The 24,187-nt window shown below is 34.0% G+C and overlaps 4 protein-coding genes across 8 annotated transcripts; 2 read left to right on the forward strand and 2 right to left on the reverse strand.

Moving 5' to 3' along the window:
- The first annotated feature begins 11,892 nt into the window (after nucleotides 1–11,892).
- LOC123917333 (replication protein A 70 kDa DNA-binding subunit C-like) lies at nucleotides 11,893–14,858 on the forward strand. 2 transcript variants are annotated; one of them, XM_045969022.1, is made up of 3 exons: nucleotides 11,893–12,273; nucleotides 12,366–12,445; nucleotides 13,587–14,858. In XM_045969022.1, the coding sequence occupies exons 1-3, from the start codon at nucleotides 11,999–12,001 to the stop codon at nucleotides 13,907–13,909; spliced, it is 678 nt and encodes a 225-aa protein (XP_045824978.1). In that variant the 5' UTR covers nucleotides 11,893–11,998; the 3' UTR covers nucleotides 13,910–14,858. The 2 variants fall into 2 exon arrangements, with proteins under 2 accessions (XP_045824978.1, XP_045824979.1); XM_045969023.1 differs by having other exon boundaries at nucleotides 11,931–12,273; nucleotides 13,590–14,858.
- Nucleotides 14,859–15,488: 630 nt separating this feature from the next.
- Nucleotides 15,489–18,285, forward strand: LOC123917336. Of its 4 annotated transcripts, none has more exons than XM_045969028.1 (3): nucleotides 15,489–15,808; nucleotides 15,975–16,491; nucleotides 17,923–18,285. In XM_045969028.1, the coding sequence occupies exons 2-3, from the start codon at nucleotides 16,194–16,196 to the stop codon at nucleotides 18,063–18,065; spliced, it is 441 nt and encodes a 146-aa protein (XP_045824984.1). In that variant the 5' UTR covers nucleotides 15,489–15,808; nucleotides 15,975–16,193; the 3' UTR covers nucleotides 18,066–18,285. The 4 variants fall into 4 exon arrangements, with proteins under 4 accessions (XP_045824984.1, XP_045824983.1, XP_045824982.1 ...); XM_045969027.1 differs by having other exon boundaries at nucleotides 15,489–15,812; nucleotides 15,972–16,497; nucleotides 17,923–18,276; XM_045969026.1 differs by having other exon boundaries at nucleotides 15,489–15,812; nucleotides 15,975–16,497; nucleotides 17,923–18,276.
- Nucleotides 18,286–18,475: 190 nt separating this feature from the next.
- On the reverse strand, nucleotides 18,476–20,124 carry LOC123917331. The gene has a single exon (XM_045969020.1). It carries the CDS (start codon nucleotides 19,529–19,531, stop codon nucleotides 18,686–18,688), a length of 846 nt encoding a protein of 281 aa, XP_045824976.1. The 5' UTR covers nucleotides 19,532–20,124; the 3' UTR covers nucleotides 18,476–18,685.
- A 1,368-nt stretch (nucleotides 20,125–21,492) lies between these two features.
- On the reverse strand, nucleotides 21,493–22,589 carry LOC123917332. The gene has a single exon (XM_045969021.1). The coding sequence runs from the start codon at nucleotides 22,560–22,562 to the stop codon at nucleotides 21,723–21,725; it is 840 nt and encodes a 279-aa protein (XP_045824977.1). The 5' UTR covers nucleotides 22,563–22,589; the 3' UTR covers nucleotides 21,493–21,722.
- Between the last annotated feature and the right edge of the window lie 1,598 nt (nucleotides 22,590–24,187).

Genomic DNA, 24,187 nt, shown 5'->3' on the forward strand with positions numbered 1-24,187 from the left:
ATTTTGGTCATTTTGAAATGTAACCAAATTTTTTTAAAATGTGATTAGAAGTTGTCGTAAATTTATTGTTAAATGCAGTTTTACAAATATGCATTCAAATATAAATCAATTTTCATTCATTCACTTTTACATTTTAACTAAAATCAATTTTACAAGACAAAATCACGTACACTTATTACTACAAGAACTGCGTCAATTTAGTCGCATGGAATGGGGTGGCCTAAAAAAAACTCATGTTTTTTGAGTGTGCAAATCATTGCTAAATTCACCTCTTTACTTACTTTCCTCTCTCCTCCCTTCTAAAATCAATGGCCGGAAAGAGAAACTGGACCATAATGTCGATGAAGACAATCCTCCCTAGCGTAATCGGGACATATGAAATCAAAGAAAATAATACTAGTAAAGTTCAATGAATAAGTAGGGATTTGGATTTAGTGCTGTACAAAAAACACGCAGTTTCACGTTGTACTGAATCCTGACCGTCCGATCATGATTCAACGGATCAGATCTATAGTGGTTACTTTTTACTGTATTTAATCTAAGCTGTTGGATCATGATCGGACGACCAGGATGCAGTACAACGTGAAACTGTGTGCTTTTTGCACAACACTAAATCCAAATCCGAATAAGTAGGAGCATATATCAATGAATAAGTACGGAAAAATAAACATATACTCACTCCGGTCCTTAATATAAGAAGAGTTTCACTTTTTAGATACATTGAAATATTAATGTATCTAGACAAAAATATAGTATAGATACATAAATAGTTCAATGTATCTAAAAAGTGAAATTCTTCTTATATTTAGGACCGGAGTGAGTATAATTAATAAAAAAAAATAAAGTGAATTTCTACGGTTGTCATTGAACAAGGAAGCTTGGATCTGGCAAGCCACTTGACTGACCTGTTGCAACACTTGTTGATTATGACTGCCTAATCTCTTCACAAACATGATTACAGTTCGTTCAAGTTGATTGAGTTTGATGTGATATATGGTTTTAAAGTTAATTTGCAATTTGGCATCATTTCCCTAATCAATTTAAATGCGCATAATATACCTATTCACACAAAAATACAACAACCGACTTAAACGTTGAAGTGCGAACATATTTGCCAGGTATTTTACCTCCACCGTGATTCATTGTACCTGAGCTCTACCTCCACTGTAACCGTCTCGAGCCTCGCCATAAGAATTATCTAGTTCTGCCTTAAACAAATCAATTTTTAAAAGTAATACATTCAATGTCTAGCACTTTTAAAAAATAATCTTTTATACATAAAACCTTTATGTTTGTTTTCATTTTTGTTTTCTTAACCTGTGCATATTAGAGATACCAGTTAACATGCATGATGCAATATAATTTTTTTGTGTATTTGTGATACAAAAGATTTTTGTGTTTCTAAAACCAAGAATACTGACTTTGTTTGGTGGATTCAAGGGGACCATGCATGAAGGTACATTCAGACATTGTCGCAATGTGTCCATAATTCTGCGCCAAATTTTGGACACAGATCCCAGCCACCCGCAAGCACTGTTCTCATTATGGATCAACAAAACTGATGCAGTTTCGGAATCCCGCCGGTAATGAATTTTCAGATAAAATACACTACTAAAAACTGTTTGTTAAGAAGTCTTACATCGTCGGTTTTGTGTTGGGTCAAAGTGGCTATTCATCCAAGAAGTCCCACATAGAGTAGTTGGAAGAAAAAGAAGAAAAAAAGAAATAGAAAGTTATTATAAATATAGAGAGTTATATTGAGTTTTGTTCACCACAACAACTCTATTCTAATAGGTTTAGGGTTAGGGTAGTTGTGAGTCATGGAAGAAGGGTTTGCAATTTTTTCGTGCAAAAATTGTAGTTGAGGAGGGTTTGCAATTTTTGTGCAAAAATTGAAGTTGAGATGATTTGCAATTTTAATCTTGTAAAAATTTGCAATTATGTGAAAAAGTTTGATAGGTTGCAATTTCGCCTTGTAAAAATTGCAGATTTAGTTTTATATTATTGTAGATTTGGTAGTAAAATATTATTGTGAGTTGATTTTATTTAGTTTTATTTATTTGTTGAAGGTTCCGTTTGTTTTTATGTATTGTGTGGAAATTTTATGATTATTTTGCCCAACATTTTGTAGGGTTGATTATAAGATGATATTAGAGTTTCTCCAAAATCTGTTGAGCCACCCCTCCCTTATCGGGTCATCCACCATTTATATCCATGCATCAAGTTCAATAGTGCTGGGGTGAGAGAGTGCGTTAAGAAATCTTACACCAAATATAAAATATAAAAGTGTCCGAATATGTGTTTATAAGGAAGAGAAAAATTTTACACTTTAGGAGAAACCGTCCAAATCCGGAAATCCCCACGCAAGGCAGCAACCAAACCAAACCATTAAATAGTCCTTTTCAATGACCCCCCTTATGGATGTGCATAAACTATAGTTACGTTGTATTCGACAAAGCCATATTTGATTTTTCCTTTTTTTTCCATATTAATTTGGATGTGAGCTAGCTGTATTGTATCATAAAATAAAATGCTAGTATACTTTTTTTCCTAGATAGAGATTATGCCATGAAATTTTAGACCAAAATTTAGAGTTATACTGTATTATATTATTAGCGGATAAGGATTGCACATTCACTAAGTTGTGAGAAAGATTGATGGGGCACCATATACCACAATAATTTGTGTTTAGCTGTTTATGCACCTTGGGCTAATAGTAATCATAAATCAATGAAGGAATGGGCAATAACATTTTGCAAGAAAAGAACAACTACATAATGTTAATCAAGTAATCACATGTCCCTTTCAATTGCTCGTTTTTTTAAAACTCGGAATCCGACTCAAAAACTTACAAACTCGTGTGACCAAAATTTCATAATCTATTAGTAAGAGGTACATTTAAAGCCAGAGTAAAATTTCATATAAACTGACCCAATATAAAAAATGACACCGTAATAATTCAAACTCGAAAACCTAAAATTGAGCAACTTGCAGATCTCATGCTTACACCACCATGTCAACCGTACACGTGTCAAAAAAATATAATAAGCTACAGTTATCCGATGTTATTATTGTTGTGTTCCTTTTGATTTGTGTGATAGTAGGACCCAACTCAAACCAATGTGTTATTAACCACCGTTGAGTGGTATGGTTGGAAAACATAAAACAAAAATATAGTGTTATCAACATTCTGTCAGCCAGCCTCAACCCTCAGAGTAGGGATGGCAGAAAAACCCAAACCCGTGAGACCCATCCGAACCCAAACCCAAGTCAACGGGCGAAACCCAAATTGACTGGGTTTGGGTTTGGTTTTGGGTGACACCCGAAAATATGGGTGTGGGTTTGGTATCACTCAAACCCACACCCGAAACCCATACACCCACCCGAAACATGTTAAAATTACCTAAATACCCCCACATATATATAAGTGTAAAAGTAAAATTAGGTTTTTCACAAACCACAAACCAAAATTGTGTTTGAATTTTGCTTGAAAGTTGGAAGAACTTAATTTTGGTTTAGTTGTAATTTAATTTCTTGAAAGACTATTTTGTAATTTTAAATTCCCTTGTAATTTTAAACCTATGTTTTTGCTAAGTGATTGACAATATGTTTAAATTCCATTGTTTTTGCTTAAATTTACCTTGTTTTGCTTAAATTTGCAAAGTAGTACAAAATGTGTTGTGGGTTTGGGTTTGGGTGTAAAAAACCCGAACCCAATGGGTGTGGGCGTGGGTGTGGTTTTGCCACCCGAACAGATTTGGGTTTGGGTTTGGGTGTTAATTTCGGGTGTGGGTTTGGTATCACTCAAACCCGCACCCGTGGGCGCCCATTGCCATCCCTACCTCAGAGAGGAAATGAATGACCAGAGGTGTGGGAGCCTCCTTCAACTTTTGGGGGGTATATATATCATCAAGGTTGACAGACAAAAAAGTTAAATTAAATGTGTAGTAAGATAAATGATTTTGTATATTTATTTTAAAGAGTCTTGTTAACATGTGCCCTTAGGGCACATGTTAAGATATACCAAAATAGAAATTCAACATTTAATGATACAAGAAATTTAATGCTTCAAAAGTCAAAATGCACAAATTAGCATTTAATAATTTCTATTTTTACATCCTTAACATGTGCCTTAAGGGCACAAGTTAACATTCTCCTATTTTAAATTGTCGTTTTATAGTGTATTGTCATTTTTATGTACGTATGTATGTAAGAGGCAACACTCTTATGTGAGTTTTAATTTAGTTGCATTTTTAAGATTTAATTTGAACTCGAACTTTCAATTAGGTTGAAAGAGATTTGAACCATCACATATCAGCATTTTTGTATTTATAGAGAGTAATGCAAATTAAGCAGTGCAAACCTATCATTATAGGTGAAAAATATTCTAAGTACTAGAACATCCACCCGTGCGGTGCACGGGTCTGATTAACGGTAAGATATATAATAATTAAATAAGATATGATAATTCCAATAATGTAAGGTATACGAAAAAAGTTGAGTAACATTAAACGATAGTTCAACAATAATTTTGGATAAATATTCATACAAAGAAAATTATGTTATATTACGGAAGACTTCTTTATTGACCACATTCGAAGTCTTAGTCGTATCTTCACCATCGTCATCGATGATCAATATTTTTAATCCTTTTCTAGAAGTAACTCTTGAAATTGCAACAAACAACTGACCATGTGAAAACACTGGCGACGGAAGATATATCCCAACATGCTTTAAATATTGTCCCTGACTCTTATTAATAGTCATCGCAAAGAAATCATTATAGGAAATTGTCTCCGTTGAAATTTAAAAGGAATTCTCACGTCAGATGGTGTCAGAGAAAATCTAGGTATGAAAACCTGATCACCAATATTACTTTCTGAAATAAATTTTCCTTCAAAAGCACGTTTTCTCAATCTCGTAATAATAAGTCTTGTTCCATTGCATAATTCTAATTTTTTATTCAAATTCCTTACTAGCATAACTGGAACTCCAACTATAAGTCTCAACTTGTGATTTGGAAGTCCCGACGTATAAATCGTGTTAAAAAATTCGGGAGTATGAACATCATCCACTGTTTAACCGTCTACATTTTGTGTGAGTGGAGTATTATAACTCAAATATGTTTTTTCTTCATCAGGAATTAAATCCAACATATAATCATTTATTGTGTCGACTATTGAATTTTTAAGAGCTAGTATAGCTCTATTTTGGAAATACGTTATATCGTTCATGCTTTGTAAAAGTTGGGGATAAGTGTTTTCAACGATAGAAGCAAGAGGATTACCTGAATTTGGAATCAATAAATCTGATGGAATGTCAAGTTCTAAATCATCGTCGTTGTCATCTCCAATTTCTCCATCGCCAACACCCAAAACTCATTCAGAAAACAATCTTCTTTGTTCAACGTCTGCACTTGAAGCACCACCGAGAAGCCTCATGTTTTTACTCAATGTTAAAACTTCAAAAAAATTCCAAAGAACCGAAGAATTAATAGTAGCATGAACAACTTCTGGCCTTGTACCTTTGGGTATTACTGGTAGAATTTGTCTAAAATATCTGCCAAAAAAACCAACTTTTCCACCGAAGGAAATATGTTTATTTTTTTCATCAACAGACTTGAGAATATCTTTTAAAGTTCTATCAACAACTTCGAAACAGTGTTTATGCATCAGTGGTGCTTCATCCCATATAATGAGCTCTGCTTTTTGTATTAATAGCGCCAAAGGGCTTTTAGGAACTATAGTACATGTTAAAAACTCGTCAACATTTAGAGGAATACAAAACCTTGAATGTGCTGTTCTACCGCCATGTATAAGCAATGCAGCGATCCCACTTGAGACAACTGTTAGAACTATCTCACCTTTTGAGCGTAATGCGGCTGACATGGCCCTCTAGATAAATGTCTTCCCCGTACCGTCATAACCATAAAGAAAAAACACACCAGGTTTGTTTTCGTTAACTCTTGTCATGATTGTGTCATATAGTTTACGTTGCTATGAAATCATAGTTGACATCAATCTAACATGTTCCTCAGCTAATGATTGTTTGTTATAATTCAATTCGTCGTGTATTAAACTATTTTGTATATCAGGAACTAATGATGTGTCTGCTCTATGCATTGGAGGATAATCTTTTAAACTCTTCCACAACTACGTAACATCATCTCAATATCTGCTAGTGCATATTGTATCAATTGATCATCGGTTAATATTAAATCTGCAATGTTAAAATCAAAATAATGAATGTGATTAGTGACATGACTATGGTTGTGTTCGGTTGTATTGCAAAAAAAATTGATTTAGCAGAATTGAGTTTGATGGATTTGATTTTGGTTAAAAGTGAGTTAAACAGAATTGATTTATGTTTGGATACATTAACGTAAAAATAAAGGGTATTTATAAAAAATATCAATTCTTTTTCCATTATTTTTTTTGACAAAATTCTTTTTCCAATTTTAAAAAACTACAATTTAATAAACTGCATAATAAATAATTTAAAAAGTTATATAAGCAAGGTTACATGAGATATTGAAATGTGAAAGATGTTTTTTTTAATAGATTTCAATATTGTTGAAGATGTTATAGTATGAGAATATATATATATATATATATATATATATATATATATATATATATATATATATATATATATATATATATATATATATATATATATATATATATATATATATATATATATATATATATATATATATATATGGGGAGGGATCAAATTACACCGGTGTAACATTTGAGTAATGTTACACCGCTCAATAACACTTCAACGAATACAAATTTTACAAAATCCACGGTTGGATTGAAAGTTTATATCATATAGATCATTCATGTTCAATTCTATAAAAATCTAAAATCATTTGATATGTTATTGAGATTGATCAAGCTTAAGGGTATTCAATAAAAACACGTAAAGCGTTAATCTTGTTCGGTCTCAATAACATATCAAATGATTTTGATTTTTGTAAAATTGAACATGAATGATCTAAATGATATAAACTTTCAATCCAACCGTGGATTTTGTAAAATTTGTATTCGTTGAAGCGTTATTGAGCGGTGTAACATTACTCAAATATTACACCGGTGTAATTTGATCCCTATATATATATATATATATACTTTCCAAATCACACGTGATAATAACTTTCTAAATCTCACATGATAATTATTCTCTAAATTTATGATCCGGTAGAAAAAAAATCATTGATCAGGAAAGAAATAAAAATATTTCGTGATGAATAATATAGTCAACAATAATTTTGATATGATATACTTTTAAAATTGATGGTGCTTATCAATTATTGCACATAATTTTAATCACAATTCGTATACTTGCCATAGTGGTTGGAAATATTGCCTTGCATTGAAGGGTTGCGGGTTCGAATCATAGCTAAGACAAAATTGTATTATTTTTTAATAAAAATTGCAAGATAAAATGGAGGGAAAACATGGAAAACAAATTAGGGTTTAGGGTTTGCTTTTGTATACAAGCTTATAATATAAAAGATGTGCACAACCTCTAACAATCATCTACAATCACATGTAAATATAATAATATATAAGAGTAGATCACCAATTCGCTATTTGAAATTGTAGCTGGTAGATATTTACCCTTAAAATTTGGGAACGGTGGGCCGTCAGGGGAAGTCTCGTTGAGTTCGATTAACATATTGAGTTAAGAACAATCACACACAAATAATTTTTGACACCACACTTTCACCAAAAATCTTTAAGACATTCTGTTTATAGATCATCTTACTTATATTTTGTTCAACATCAACTTCTTCAATCAATGTGGGACCCTTGAGTGTGAGTCTCACCATTGTCTTATTGCTCTCCCATCAAGTTGAACTAAGCTATGATACCTGTTGGGCTAGGGGGGGGGGGTTCTTACTAGGTTTGATCAATATTGGACTAAGAACAATCACGAATTTGACACCATATTTTCACCCAAAACTTTAAGGTGTTGGATTTATGAAGGATAATTGTAAGGATAATAGTGCAATAAATTATATACTTAAAGGACTTATTGTTAGCTAAAAAATTTAAACGACTTATTTATTACGTAAAGAACTTAATGAATTTATTTGTTACAAACACAAAACTTACATGATCATTGTATGCATTTGGTTTTTTTCTTTCTTAAATACAGTTTTGACCCCTCAAGTTTCACAATTGCTTGATTTTGGCCCCCCACTTTTCAATTGCTTGATTTTAACCCCCCTAAATTTCACAATTGCTCAGTTTTAGCCCTCCAAGTTTCAATTGCTCGATTTTGGCCCAACAAGTTTACCCCCTTTTGCATTTGCTAGCCCCGTTGACTTTTTTTGACTAAAAATTGCTTATGTGACATTTAAAAAAAAATTAAAAATATGTTTTAATTAAAAAATTATAAAATAATAATATTTGGTTTTATAAAAATGTATTAAAAATTGTTTTTTTTTAATAAAAGGTTTAATAATTATTTTTTATTTATAAAAAAGTTTACAAAGTTTTTAAAAAATAGTTCATAAATTTTTTTCTTACTTTTTTATATAACAAAATTATTTTATAAACTACATATAATAAAAAAAATTATTATTTAGTTTTAAAAAAAACTATTTTTATTTATTTTTAAATACTTATTTAATTTTAAAATGCCACATAACCAATTTTTAATCAAAAAATTCAACGGGGGCTACCAAATGCAAAAAGGGTAAACTTGGGGGACTAAAATCGAGCAATTGAAACTTGGAGGACTAAAATCGAGCAATTGTGAAACTTAGGGAGCTAAAATCAAGCAATTGAAACGTAGGAGGCCAAAATTAAGCAATTGTGAAACTTTGAGGGCCAAAACTACATTTAAGGTTTTTTTTTTTTTTTTACAAATATTTTAAAAACATTTTAATAGTTTTTTTTCTACTCTTCTAGTGAATCAAATGATTAAATTCAGCACAAGACCATTTTTGAGTAAAAATAAGCCCAAAACAGATTTTTTTACTAACCCTAAAACATATTTTATTGAGATTTCGTTTTGCCAGCGTATTGGTTACTCGCGCGTCCTACGCCTTTTTCTTTTACATTTCCCCTACTTAAGTAACGGACGTTACGAAAATGAGAATTTAACGATTGAAAGTATTTTGATAAATTTGTAGGGCGCGCGAAAAAATGGATAGGGTGGAGAAAATTTGCACTGGCCCAAAACATGTTTTTTTATAGTATACAAATTATTTAAATATTATTGATATTGGGAATTAATAAAACATGTCTAAATTATTAGGATTATTTTTTAAACCATTAAAACCAGGTGTCAAACTTTAAATAATTTAAACATGTTTTTATTAATTCCCAATATAAAAAACATGTTTAAATTTGCACTGGCCCAAAACATGTTTTTTTATAGGAATTTTTATTAATTTGCACCAGAGATATTTTTCCTCACTTAGCGCCACAGTTTTCAGATGTTGGCGCCCTCGTTATTCATCCCGCCTTGTATTATTCAAAATTGTGGATTTGATCGTATTGAGCTACTTCTTGTTGGGCCTTGGTAAAATTTTCATATCCACACCCGGTCCAATAAATATTACTATTTTTGAATTAATTAATTTTAAAAGTGGTGGTGCTGACAGACTTTGGAGGTTCACAGCGAAGTTCCACCGACACAAAGCTCCAACCGCCATCCAAAAATTACACTACTACTATTATTAATAATGAAGAGTAATGTTTGGGTCACACCCTTTTAAACACACTCTATTCACTTAATGCCACATCACTCATTTTTAAACCTTTACTTGGCGACTGAATTTCCTTGTGGAGAGTTTTATTTTATTTTTTGTATTATTGTCTGGATTGAACTTCTCATCTTCCTCCAAACTTGTGGCAATATCTAGTAGCTTTCTTCTAAAAAATAACGACTCCACCATACCCACTGTCAACATATCTATTTTGTTTCCCAAGTCAAAAACTGTGAAATTTGCAATCAAACAAACCCCAATATGTAATGTGAATCGTAGAGAAATGAAAATTATCTCTCTCATCAAAGGAGCTTCATTGTAAAAAAAAATCCTTTATATATCCTTTATCCTTTATATATTAAGGCAGAAAACAAGGTTTTCCTCCTAACTTCTAATTATCCCGCCTAAACCACTTTCATATTATTTATTTATTTATTTTATTTTGTAATTTTTAACTCTCATTAATGATCTCTTTTAACCAAGCCTAAAAGACTTTTCCAATTCCCATTATCTCAAAATTTTGAATATTGCTATTCTACAATTGATTAAATTATTTTTTCTTAATATTTTCATATATAAATTGGGTGATTTTTCAACACATCTTTTATAAAGAATGATAATTGAATATTTTTTATTAATATGTTTTTAATTTTGGAAGTATTGTAACAACAAAGATTAAATTTGAAATACATATAATATATTAAATTTGAATGATTCATATAAACTTCCTATAACAGAACTGACCCAATACATATGGAGGCCTTAGACAAATTTATAAATGAGGCTTATTTATTTAAATAGAATTAATAAATATTGGTTTTAAAATTATTTTTCAAGCCCTTTAGAACACAAATCTTTTTCTCCTAAGTTGTTGATTGATACAGCTAACTGTACTCTGTATAAACCAATCAACACACACCTTGATAGCATCCAGAACAACACAATTAACACAGGCCAATACTAGATAAGGAAAAATTGGTAGTACTAAATAAAAATCACCAATTAAAATAATGTTTAAATTTTTTTTTTTCTATTTTACCTTCATTTTAATTCACCATTTACTTTTGTGTTCCAAGTATATTTATGACAATTTTGGAACACAATGTTAATATTTTATATATTTAATTAATGAGTTATGATCTATTGACACCAGAGTTTGACACCAAATCTCAACCATTAAAACCAATTAATCACACGGCTCAAAATATTTGATTTAAAAAATATAAAATTAACCAAGAAATCACCACGTGACTTTTTCACTCTTTTCTTTCTCTCTTGAGATTTTGCCCCACCGCCAAAAAATAGAGGACGTCGTCGTCATCACGTCGGTAATATCTGGTTTTCTAATGACCATGTATATTCATCATTCATGAGAGAAGAGAAATAAACCCACGTAATTTACTTCATGATATCACAAAGCCAATTTGAAAAAACCAGGAAGAAACACCAAGAAAGAGGAGCCAGACAAAAAATCCCGAGCTAACAAAATTTGTTCCTTCAAAGCACATAATGTCTTATTGTAGTCTCTTAATTGTACAAAATTGTTTCATACTCCAATAATCGATTAGCTTTCCCTAAAATATCTAAAACTTTAATCTTTCGAGGAGAAAGAACATAAAACAAAAATCATAAAATTGGAAACTTAAAACACTCGCATATAAGAATACGCAGTAAGCTTCAACGACAGACGAGGGAGAGGGACTACGGAGGAGAGGGATAAACCCTTTCCGGTGGTTAAGCGAGGAAGACGATGATGAATAAGATCTCCATCAAAACGATGCTGGACAGTGAACAGTGATGCTGCTTGTGTCCTGTTATAAACAACGGATTGTGACAGTGGGTCAATAACAATCGATAGCAAGTCGTCTGACGTGAATTGAAGATGAGATTTGCTGATGGTGGGTAAAAGGAGGTTTGTATTGACGGTGGGGAAGAGGAAATATAACGTAATCACAAAGATGAAAGTTGGGAGAGATGATCACGTGCTAGTGTTAAGTGAATAAATCTAAGCCGTCTGATTAATTGGTTTAAACGGTTGAGATTTACTTCTGACTCTTAATTAATAAGCATAGAATGTGAGCATGGCACTTAAATGAGCGGGAAAAATAAATTGAAAAAAATGTCATTTTATGGCTAATATATAATATACTATATACTATACGTTTTAATTTAAATTCAAATTCAAATTCAAATTCAAATTCTGAGTCTCAAACAACAAAATCTGAATCGATCAAACAAAGCTAGGGTTTCTTAATTGGGGCGAAAGTGATGCTGACGGAAGGAGGGATATTGGGAATTTGCAGTGACGATGGTGAAAGGCTTAATCAGGTGGTACTGCAAGTTATCGACGTGAAGCCGTTGCAGACACCGCCGTTAGCCGGCACTGTCGACGGGTACCGTGGCCTTACTTTCTCTGACGGTTCCCATTGTATCGTTGGATTTATCACCAAGAAACTGGAAGAATTGGTTCAATATGGAAAATTGAAGATAGGTTCCATTGTTGCGCTTACTCACTACTTTTTCAGCCAATTCAAGAACCGAAAGTGAGTTAATTGAGTCAAATTAATTATTAACTTATAAGCTTACCATTTATTAATTGTCTTATTTATTGGTTAATTAATTATTTAACAAATAGGGTTCTTATCATCATGGAGCTAGAGATCGCAAGCTTCAAATGTGATTATGTGATTGGAAAACCTGTTCCACTACACAACTGTAAGACTTTTTTTGTTGACTGTTGTGTTTTTTAGTTCTCTACTATTTTTATGAGAGGATGTACTTTTTTTGTTGTTGCTAAAAAATTGGTAGATTAAACTAAGATATTGTGCTCGAGTGGTTAATGAGTTCCTCATGGTACAAATTGTTCGGGAGAACCTGAGTTCGATTCCCGATGGGAACAATTCTTGGCCAGACTCTTCTTACCTTATGGCTGAACTTTGGATTACCGGCCCCCTTCCCCTAAGAAGTAGAGGGTTAATACAAAAATAAAAAAAATTGGGATATTATTTAAGTCCAAAATGCAAGCTTATTCAATGTATAGATAACATAATATGTTTGTAATTTTGATTGTAATTAATATCCCCATTTTTGGCAACGGGTTGTCTAATAATTGTCGAGTGGAACGCGCATAAGATATAACCGCACGATATCTGTCAAAATAGATACTCTAATAAGCTATATGAGGATTGGGGAGGCTGATTTGCGGCCAATTGTTTGATCAAGGACAACAATTCATCCTTTGATTATTTGGACTACCGTTCATTGGTGAAACCCAAAGTGTTAGATTATGAATCTGTGTACCTTCGATCCGAGGATATTAATATTACCACGATGATGGAATCTATATATCTGGTTAACAGTGGGTGTTCTTTAGGTTTCATTTGGAGTCTGTCGTGCAAAGAGGACGAACGTGACACACTGATGATCACAAAGGAGAATATGTATATCTGTAAATTGTTTGAGACCTTTTTTAGCCGGCTTGGACTTAATCTGCTTTTTATTGAGTTCAAAAGCAATGCTGTACATGATGAATGTGACTCTGACTCAATTGCACTCAAATACATGGTCTTTTTTCAAGGCCTTTTGAAATACTATGTACCTGCTAAAAAAGAATTTGATATCAAAACCACTTTGACCCACGGCCCTATTTCAATATGAGGTTTGTAGCTTTGAGAATTTGATGAAAAAGAAAATAAAGTAAATAAATAGTTGAATCCACCAAACTTGAGTGGTGCCTACCTTATTTTCCGTTGGAAAGAACCTTAATGGGTTAATTTGCATGTGCAAATTCCTTGTATCGTATGCTCTCAAGCATTATATTGCTTTTCTGATCCTTGTATTTTTTGTTAGTACTTAGTAGGTGAGATTCTGCCAGAGGGGAATGTACCATTGTCTTATGCTGACGAGGACCTCCCCAATCGTTCCCAGGCTAAGGAGAAGAGGAAAAAGAGGACAGCCAAAGAATCTATCCCAAGATTGAAACTTGCTTTGACGAAGAAAGCTGAGTTGGAAAAGGTAGTCAGTGAGCTTTGCACTGCACAGTATAAACTCGGTTTCAAAAATGCTCAAGCTCAAGCGGTCTTGCTAAGCTCTGTAGGCGACGACCTTTCTGCTATGAACATGCTCAAAGTGGTGAAGAATGGTGAGATTGTTAGTGATGATGAGGAGGAAGAAGAATAAGAAGAGGGAGAACCGTCTCATGCTGGTGCACAGTCCAACTACGGGAAATCAAAGGCAAACATAATGTTCCCAAGTTTGAGGTTGAACGACGTATGAACACCTCTAGTTAGCATGTGTAATTAGTTTTGAAACCGACTTTGAATTTCTTTTGGTTTTATTGGCATAACGTTGCCCCTAGTTCTGGATAATACGTGATATTTTGTTCGGCCTTGCATTTGATGAATATTGATACATATTTCGGCTAAGTTTGTGCCACATGCATGTGTGCATGTTTAAAATATTACGATTTGTTAAGCCATATATGAATTTAGAAATGGAGACCTTCAATCTTTTCAAATGCTCTTCTAATTCTGATATGAAAGGATGAGGTGCACAGAAGGCAACCTATTGCAGCCAGTATGCAGAGACCTCTTTGTCATTTTCTCTTACTAGAACACGAGAGGGTTAAAGGTTGGGTGATAAAATGTAGAGTTTCTTTAAAGTGGAGACTACGTTTCAGTGGTTTAGTCCACCTTCACATATAGCACACAAGCGAATAATGGAGACAAGAAAAATATTTGTCTGCCCTCAAGAAATGAAAACTAGAGACTATGTTTCAGTGGTTTAATCTACCTTATATTTCTTTGATTATCAGCTTCCTAGTTATTATCTGCCAAAGGCGACAATGATTCCAATGCATTCTGCGTCCGTCTCATCACTGAATTTTTAACTTGGCAGCACATGGATAAATTAAACGCCTAAAAAAACTCAAGCCTTCTTCCAAGTCTTGAATAAGCAGCTGCAGTTTCTCCAACTGGTTTTTGTGGCCTTATCATGTTTTCAAATTTGTTTGATTGCAATGCTTCATCAAGTTGGGCAAATTCAAATTCATTTACCAATTTGTTTGGTCTGCATTAGCTTGGAAATCAAAATCCAGCTGGTACTTGACTTTGATTCTGTTGTCCCTGAGATAAACTGCAGCAGTGACTCAAATGTATTTTGTAATAAGCTAATCAGACCTACTGTTTCATTGTTCAACTTATAATTTGTTTCAGTTTGCTCTCTCACTTCCATGATTATGATATTTTCAATGCAAATATTAATATTCTATCAAAACAATTGCTGCAATTCTGATATTTTCCATGATTCTGATGGATAGAACAATTGCTGCAATTCTGAAGCGCTTGTCTCTGCTAAAGAGACAAGAACTGCATTAGCTATTGTTTCAATGCACTAAAATAAAGCTATAAGCATGTGAATAAAAAAGAGACCAACTCAATTAACTTGGCACTATACATTGATAAACAGCATCTCTGCATTTGGCTAATATAAAATTTCAATCTCTGCAGATCATGCAACTATTATATTCTAAAATAGCATGCAGTCTTTGAACTTGTCTGCCTTCAGCAGATCAATTAGGGGCATGACGAATCTTCTGTTTCAGGTATCAATACAGTGCATGTATAATGATGGCTATATTTTGCAGTGTCCTCAATTTCATATCTATTATTTAATCAAATATTAATATCATGAATGTTAATTCCTTATTTAAATCTTTAATTATACATAGATGAAAAATACAACAAGCTTATATAGAACATTAGCTTTTCAAAACTTTCTTTTTTTGGTTTCCTTAACCGGTGCCCCGGGGCACCGGTTAGCACGACCCTTTTTATTTGGTGTAACTCGGGTATCCTCTGCACGTAACTGCAGAAGATAATCCTTCGAGCCTTGTGGGATTCAAATGAGTGGCAAACTCTCCTTACAAAGAACCCCCTTACCATTGCTAGTTAAAAAATAGTCTAATAAATAGGGACACTAAACTCTCCTTCGAACGTACATTTTTACAAGCTCGCGGTCTCACTTATATTGATATGCGGTTTGGAATTTGGAGAATTTGATGAAAAAGAAGATAAAGAAGTAAGTAAGTAGTTGAATTCACCAACCTCTTGAGTAGTTCCTACCTTATTTGCCGTTGGAAAGAACCTTAATGGGTTAACTGCACATATATGTAAGTGCAAATTTCTTGTATCGTATGCTATGAAAAATTACATTGCTTTTTTGTTCCTTGTATTTTTGTTAGCAGGTGATACAGGGATTGTACAAATGGCTTCCACTGACGAGGACAATCCCCAGGCTAAGGAGAAGAAGAAAACTGAAGAACCTACCCCTGCTTGTCATTCAAAGCAAATCGTAATATTATTCTAACAAGGGTGAAGACGATCTTAAATTGTCCGCCAATTTGAAGGAGTTTGATGATTTTTGGGACAATCTTATAACTTCTAAGGAAATTGAGTTTGACAAGATGTGGAGTGATTTCATGCTAGAATTAGAATGTATGAAGTTGGGTTGGGAGAGAGACGAGTACAATAATACTGATCTTTCTGCTATGAACATGTTCAAAAGAGTGAGTAATGGTGAGATTGTTAGTGATGATGAGGAGGAAAAAGAGGGAGAACCATCTCATGTGGAAGGCATCGACTTGTATTTTGCTGACCTTCTGCTGTGCTTTGAGTGTCCTTTTGGATCAGAGATAAATAGCAACAAATGTTCTAATGAGCACACACTGACTGCTTCTGCTTATTTCAAGAATGCAAGCATAGGTGAAGGTGTTTTTTTTACCTTATTCTTTCCATTTTTACTTTTATCTGATTCTCTCATTATTATTCTTAATTCATGAGACAACTACGATTCTAATTCTTTTCCCAACATATACAGTCCAAAACTGTAATAATAACATGTGAAAGTATTATTCCATTTCTTTCTACATATGGTATCAGCAGCTCTAGGTTTTACAATTTAGGGATTCCCTACCTTCTACCTAATGGCGTGCAAAAACACGTTGAATTAGGACCTAACAGGTACTTCCAGCAGCGGTGTTACCTGTTCAGATATGACAGGAAGAGGTCCGGGTATGGAGCTGGTGCGGCCGACTACAACAGCATGCCCGACCGTGGTCCGGGTGTGATGAGCGGTTACCCGGGCAGCGGTGTTACTGGTCCGGATATAGACACTCACACTTGTTGGGTTTGTGCGGGTGGTTGCCCCACATTGACTATAAATGAGGTGAATGTTGAATATCTGAGTGGTGATCCATATATCTAATGTTGTTACTCTTGGTGCTCCTTAGACTCCCTAACAAGTGGTATCAGAGCCCTAGTTTGGTTTGGTAGTGGTCTGTTTCACCCTGGTTTAGTTTGATAGTGGTTAGCTTCACATCAACTATGAATGGGTTAACCCACTTGGGGTTGGTCTAGTGGTGTTGGCTTGGGTCCTTGGAGTATGCTCCTCTCAAGGTCTCAGGTTCGATTCTCCCTGGTGCCAATTTCAGTGGGCTAAGTCCATACAGAGAAAAAACTCTGGCTTTAAATGGGCCCACCGCAAGTGGGCGGTGGGATTGGTCCCCTTGGATTAGTCGGTCCAAGAGCCGGATACCAAGTTTTCAAAAAAAAAAAAAAAAAACTATGAATGGGTTAAAAAATGTTTGAAATATAAGATAGATGACTGATATTTTCAATGCAAAAATTATATTTTGTCAAAAACTTGCATTCAATAATGTAATATATCTGCATGCATGTGTGGACTTCTGTGATGGATCAAACAATGGCTGCTATTTTTCTGCACATGTCTCTTTTGAAGAGACAGGAACTGCATAAGTTGTTGTTTCCATACATTAACATAAAGCTATAAGCGTGTGAGTGAAAAAGAGACCTAAGATCTTCATGAATCATCATCACCAATTTATGTGACTTTGTTGCATCTCATTTCATGTTGAACTTCAAAAATAAGACTGCTTGATGATTAACAGATATGAGATATGAGCTCTGATTTGACAACCATGTACCTTGAACATTTGATCAAGAAAAATAGATAGTTAGGTATAAATTAATATGAAGAATCATAACAATGATCAATATAAAGTAATTTAAAGCAATTATATAATCTTTCCTATACACGTGTGCATCTTCCAACTCATCCCATATGGATAAACAGCTTCTCTGCATGTTGCTAATATAAAATTTCAATCTCTGCAGATCATGCAACTTATCGGCTATTATATCATTTGTTTTCAGAAGAAGAAGCTATTCTATTTAAAAATGGCATGCAGTCTTTGAACTTGTCATCCTTCATTGGATCAATTGGATGCAAGAGGAATCTTTTTGTTTGGTATTATTGAAATTATTACATTATCATAGCTATATTTTGTAGTGTCCTCAACTTCATATTTATTATTTAATGTTAGCTCCAAATTTTAATACTAACTTTCTGGTCATCGGTATATGAAACATAATTACCTTATTTATCGCTATTATTAGCATATATAAAACTTGAGAACATGTGCAAGGTTTTTTTATTTTAATCATAAACCTAATGACAGTTTTGAAATTGACAACTGTGATTATGCATTCAAGTTGACCTCGAGTCTCATGTGGGCATAATTAATTTGCAGAGGACTCTAATTGTTTTATTTTACAACTCTTTTTTCATCCTTCATTTAACTTTTTACGAAAAAGAGAAAAACAAATTTATCAAGAGTTAATATTAGCAACATGACATAGTATTATCAAGAGTTACTTATTTTAATGGAGAATATTTCGAAGAAAACCGGAAGTTGATAGAAAAGACTTTCAAAAGGGAAATGAGCAAGAAATATAGATCATAGGTGTTAAGTAACAAGGGTTTGATCCCTAGATAGTTGTATTCAGTATAAAAAAAGAAGATATAATCACATCCATGTACAATTATGTAACACTAATGGTGCAAAATTGAGTGGCAAGAATCATATAGACACTATGATTAGTGGTTGAAGATGTTAAGAAGTGAAACTCTATTTCTAATTAATTTTCTTGAGATTTGTTCAACTCCTATTTCTAGATCTTGAATGCACATCTCCAAATTTTCCAGATCACTTTGAAATTTTTCAGTAGATGAAGACTTCAAAGCTGCATCCACCTTCTCAAATTCATTTGTCTCCGATTCATGAGAATCACAAACTGCTCTTTTTGAATGCATCAACTTGGATATTGCAGACCATCTGCTGTGCTTTGAATGGCCTTTTGGATCGGAGATAAATAGTAACAAATGTTCTAATGAGCATAGGGTGACTGCTTCTGCTTCATTCAAGAATCCAAGCATAGGTGAGGAAGAAGCAATCAACTCATTCTTCAATGATTTCAAATTCACCAACGCCTTTCGAATTTGCTTCTTCATGTTCTTCCTAAGAGCCAAATATTTTACACCCTCGAGTGTCAATCCAGTTTTGATTCCTCTCCTTCTGATGACAGACTGAAGTTCATGCATGTTTTCCCTTGATAGCGAAAGGAAATCTTTAGCTGTACTACATATATCCAATATTCTAAGAGATCCTTCCAGTAGGTCATCGACAGATTTTTCATTGCACTCTTGTGCTAAGGCTTGTTGTTCAATTGGAAATTGAAGTAAGTTATCGATGCAGTCATGCAAATCTTGCATGCTATTAAGTTTGTTGCATATTGAAGATGATGACACTGAAGAGGCGCTTTCAGAACTCTTCAACCTTTGCAAGTTGTCCTCAAATTGTGATACAAGAGGATGGGGTGCGGAGGGTAAGCTGTTGCTGCGAAGATGCATAGAGCTCTTTGTGTTTGTTTCAATGATTTCCATTTTATTCTTCTTAGAGAACAGAAGGTTAGAAGGTATAGAAGAGTTTATTTGAAAACTTGAGTTTCTGTTGGCTTTCTCGCTTCATATATATAGCAAAGAAAGCAACCGATTAAAGGAGACAAGAAGCATATTTTTGTTCCTCAAATGTCACCTAATCTGTATGCAATTACATTATCTTGATTTGGATCTTCCAACTCATCCCTGAATATTTTACTTTGGAATCACATTGATCTTACCAAATGGCATCTTTTACAACATAATAGTCTATGAAGTTGTCTGCCTACAACAGGACATTTAATATAAGGGAAGTCATGATCTTCAGCTACTGTTATATTGGTTACTTCTCGGTGGCGATGTTTATGCAATGTCCCCAGCTAGTCATCTATTAATTTATGCTACCATTTGGCATGTTGTTAGTTCTCTGTCTCATTAACAGGTTAGAAAATAATTGATGCATACTGGTGAAGAGCATATAAAAAAAACATGTTTGTTTTGGTAGCTTGCTATTTTTAAAGTAGTGGAGATAATTTATGAAATTTTAAAAATTAAGAGATTATATTTTCAGATTTAGAAATACGGCACCCAAAACATGAATCAGCAGAAGTATATATAGGACAAAAAGTCTGTTTTAGAGTTTTTTAATGTGTGTTTATGTTTACGTGTTTGGTTTCTATTCCGGACTAGGCCAGAGCTCATTCGCGAACTGGACCGGATTAGCTGATACATGCTTAACTGAGCGGACTATACAGTGGTCATGACCTAAAACACACACGATTAATACTCACTGGGACACGCGGGCCGCCGGATCATGCCGCACTAACCATTAGCCTACACCTGTCCCTAGGACAGGTGTCCAAGAGATGGTTCTCGGTTCTCCAAAACCCTAATCCTCCACCTATATAAGCCTACCTTATGGTCTAGGCCAGGTATTATGTCACATCTAACCCTAAATACCTCTCACATTTGGTGCCTACTGACTTGATCTTTGGAGTGTATGCAGATCATGCAACTTAGTGTATGTTTGGTTTCAATTCTGGAGCAGCCAGAATTGATTCTAGACCCGTAGAATTGATTCTGGCTTGTTTGGTTTCTCAAAAGTAGAATTGATTCTGGCTCCAGAATTGATTCTACTTGAAGCTAGAAATTGTAGCTTCTCATTCTAGAATTGATTTTTACACTCAAATTTTTTGTTCAACTCACTTTTGTGTGAATATATACAAACATAAATCAATTCTATCAAACTCAATTCTATCAAAATCAATTTTGTCAAACTTAATTATGTCAAAATCAATTCTGTCCACCGCAGAACCAAACACATAATTAATAGCTATTATATCATTTGTTTGCAGAAGAAGCTACTTACTATTCTAAAATATCATGCAACATTTTGAACTTGTCTGCTTTCTATGGATTAATTGGGAGCAAAAGGAATCTTCTTGTTCTGGTATTAATACAATTAGTACACATTATTAATATAATGCATGATACCTCCTAATTTTAATACTAATTCGCTGATCTTAAGTAGATAAAACACAACTAACTTATTTATCGCTGTTATTAACATATATAAAACTTGAGAACATGTGCAAGGTTTTTTATTTAATCCTATGAACTATGAAGCACAGACACGGACACCGGACACGACACGGACACTGACACTGACACGTCGACACCGATAAAAATTTGGAAAAATAACATAATTTAGTGTAATCATAAGTGTCGGTGTCTGACACGGACACCGACACGTGTCCGACACGGACACACCTAATCTGAGGAGTGTCAGTGCTTCCTAGCCTATGAACCTAATGCTAGTTTTGTGATTGACAACTAGGATATGCAGTCACATCTACCTTGATCATATGGGCATAATCTATAGTCACATTTATAGGTTAATGAATAAATATTAAATTATATTAATAAGTTACTTTACTAATTAGGTGACTCTAAAAGTGAATTGTTTTTGTACTGATTTAACTTCTCTTAACTTCTCTTATTTTAGTGAAGAATATTTGAAAGAAAAGGAAATTGAAGATAAAATTTTGAAGGGAACTGAACAAGATAGATAGATGTTGAACAAATAAGGATTTGATCCATATATTCAGTACAAGAAAAGATATAATTACATTCATGTACAGTTATGTAACACTCATGGGGGAAAATTGAGTGTCCAAAATTGATATATACACTATGATTAGTGGTTGAAAATGTTAAGAAGTGAAACTCTATTTCTAATTAATTTTCTTGAGATTTGTTCAATTCCTATTTCTAGATCTTGAATGCGCATCTCCAAATTTTCCATATCACTTTGAAAATTTTCAGTAGATGAAGATTGCAAAGCTGCATCCACCTTCTGAAATTCATTTGATTCATGAGAATCACAAACTGCTCTTTTAGAGTGCATCAACATGGATATTGCTGACCATCTGCTGTGCTTTGAGTGTCCTTTTGGATCGGAGATAAATAGTAACAAATGTTCTAATGAGCATAGGGTGACTGCTTCTGCTTCATTCAAGAATCCAAGCATAGGTGAGGAAGAAACAATCAACTCATTCTTCATTGATTTCAAATTTACCAATGCCTTTCGAATTTGCTTCTTCATGTTCTTCCTAAGAGCCAAATATTTTACACCTTCGAGTGTCAATCCAGTTTTGATTCCTCTCCTTCTGATGACTGACTGTAGTTCATGCATGTTTTCCTTTGATAGCGAAAGGAAATCTTTAGCTGTACTACAGATATCCAATATTCTAAGAGATCTTTCTAGTAGTTCATCAACGGATTTTTCATTGCACTCTTGTGCTAAGGCTTGTTGTTCAATTGGCAATTGAAGTAAGTTATTGATGCAGTCATGTAAATCCTGCATTCTATTAAGTTTGTCGCATATCAAAGAAGATGAAGCTGAAGAGGTGCCTTCAGAACTCTTCAAACTTTGCAAGTTGTCCTCAAATTGTGATACAAGAGGGTGAGGTGCGGAGGGTAAACTGTTGCTGCGAAGATGCATAGAGCTCTTTGTGTTTGTTTCAATGACTGCCATTTTCTTCTTAGAGAACAGAAAGTTAGAAGGTATATATACAAGAGTTTATTTGAAAACTTGAGTTTCTGCTGGCTTTCTCGCTTCATATTTATAGCAAACAAAGCAACCAATTATAGGAGACAAGAAGCATATTTTTGTTCCTCAAATGTCACCTAATCTGTATGCAATTATATCATCTTGATTTGGATCTTAGCTACCTCACCATGATCTGGTAGTGCTCCACATGCATGATACTTATAACTCATCCCTGAATATTTTACTTCACAATCACATTGGTTCTTGCAAATGGCATCTTTACAATATAATAGTATATGAAATTGTCTGTTATATTGGTTACTTCTTGGTGGCGATGTTTATGCAGTGTCCCCTGCTATACATCTACTAAGTAATTGATGCATACTGGTTTGCAGAACTTCACGTTCAAAATAATAATTTTTCCAAGCTGAGGTGATCAATAATTATTTGTAGCCTTTTCTTGTGATGTTTGTTATTTGAAAATTAGAAGGGCTTATAAAAAAACATGTTTGTTTTGGTAGCTTACCATTTTTAAAGTTGTGGAGATAATTCATGAAATTTAAAAAATTTAGAGACTATATTTTCAGATTTAAAAATAGTGTACCAAAAACATGAATCAACAAAATAGGTCCTGGGTTCGATCCCCAGCTCATTGTAAACCAAAAAAATATGGGACAAAAAGTTTGTTTTAGGCTTTTTAAATATGTGTTTATGTTTTCGTGTTTGGTTTCTATTCCGGACTGGGCCAGAGCTCATTCGTGAAACGGACCGGATTACCTGATCCATGCTTAACTGAGCAGACTGTACGGTAGACACGCCTTAAAACACACACGATTAACACTCCCTGGGACATGCGGACCACCGGATCATGCCACACTGACCATCAGCCTACGGACAGGTGTCCAAGAGATGGTTCTAGGTTCTCCAAAACCCTAATCCTCCACCTATATGCATACCTTACAGTCTAGGCCAGGTATGTCACATCAAACCCTAAATACCTCTCACCTTCGGCACCTACTGACTTGATCATCTGAGTGTATGCAGGTATCACTCCTCTCCACGGAGTTCAACCACCAACGGTTCGGAATCAATGACCTGTTACAACCTTATCATCCAGATCTCAGGTCCGAAGTGATCAGTTTGTAACTAGGGTTAGAAACTTTTTCCACAATCTTCCCCCTTGAACTTGAAAGTGTTGCCACATCCTGAACCGAAGGCAATAACTCTTTTGCTGCAGCTTCTCTGTTGGGCACATCTGCCGCCGTGATTGTCCTCATCAGAAACCATCTGCACCGATCCATCAAAGTCGTGCAACCTGTTATCTTCCTAAGGTATTAGTCTCTGATCAATAAATTGTACAAGGTTTATCTTCTAGTTACTTCCATAGTTGCATTTGAGCTCCGATGCGGTTTCATGAGAATTCATTTATTCTTGTACGAAATATAGATCTACTTGACGTATGAAGCAATAGAAAATTGATAGCGCCACTTGAATTGATTAATTTAGCCAAAGGAAAAACAATTTAAGCCAATTAATCAAGAGGTGGATCTAATATTTTTTTTTTTGAAAACTTGGTATCTGGCCCTAGGACCGACTAATCCAAGGGGGGG

Source organism: Trifolium pratense, linkage group LG3 (assembly GCF_020283565.1).
Source record: "Trifolium pratense cultivar HEN17-A07 linkage group LG3, ARS_RC_1.1, whole genome shotgun sequence".
Lineage (NCBI taxonomy): Eukaryota > Viridiplantae > Streptophyta > Magnoliopsida > Fabales > Fabaceae > Trifolium > Trifolium pratense.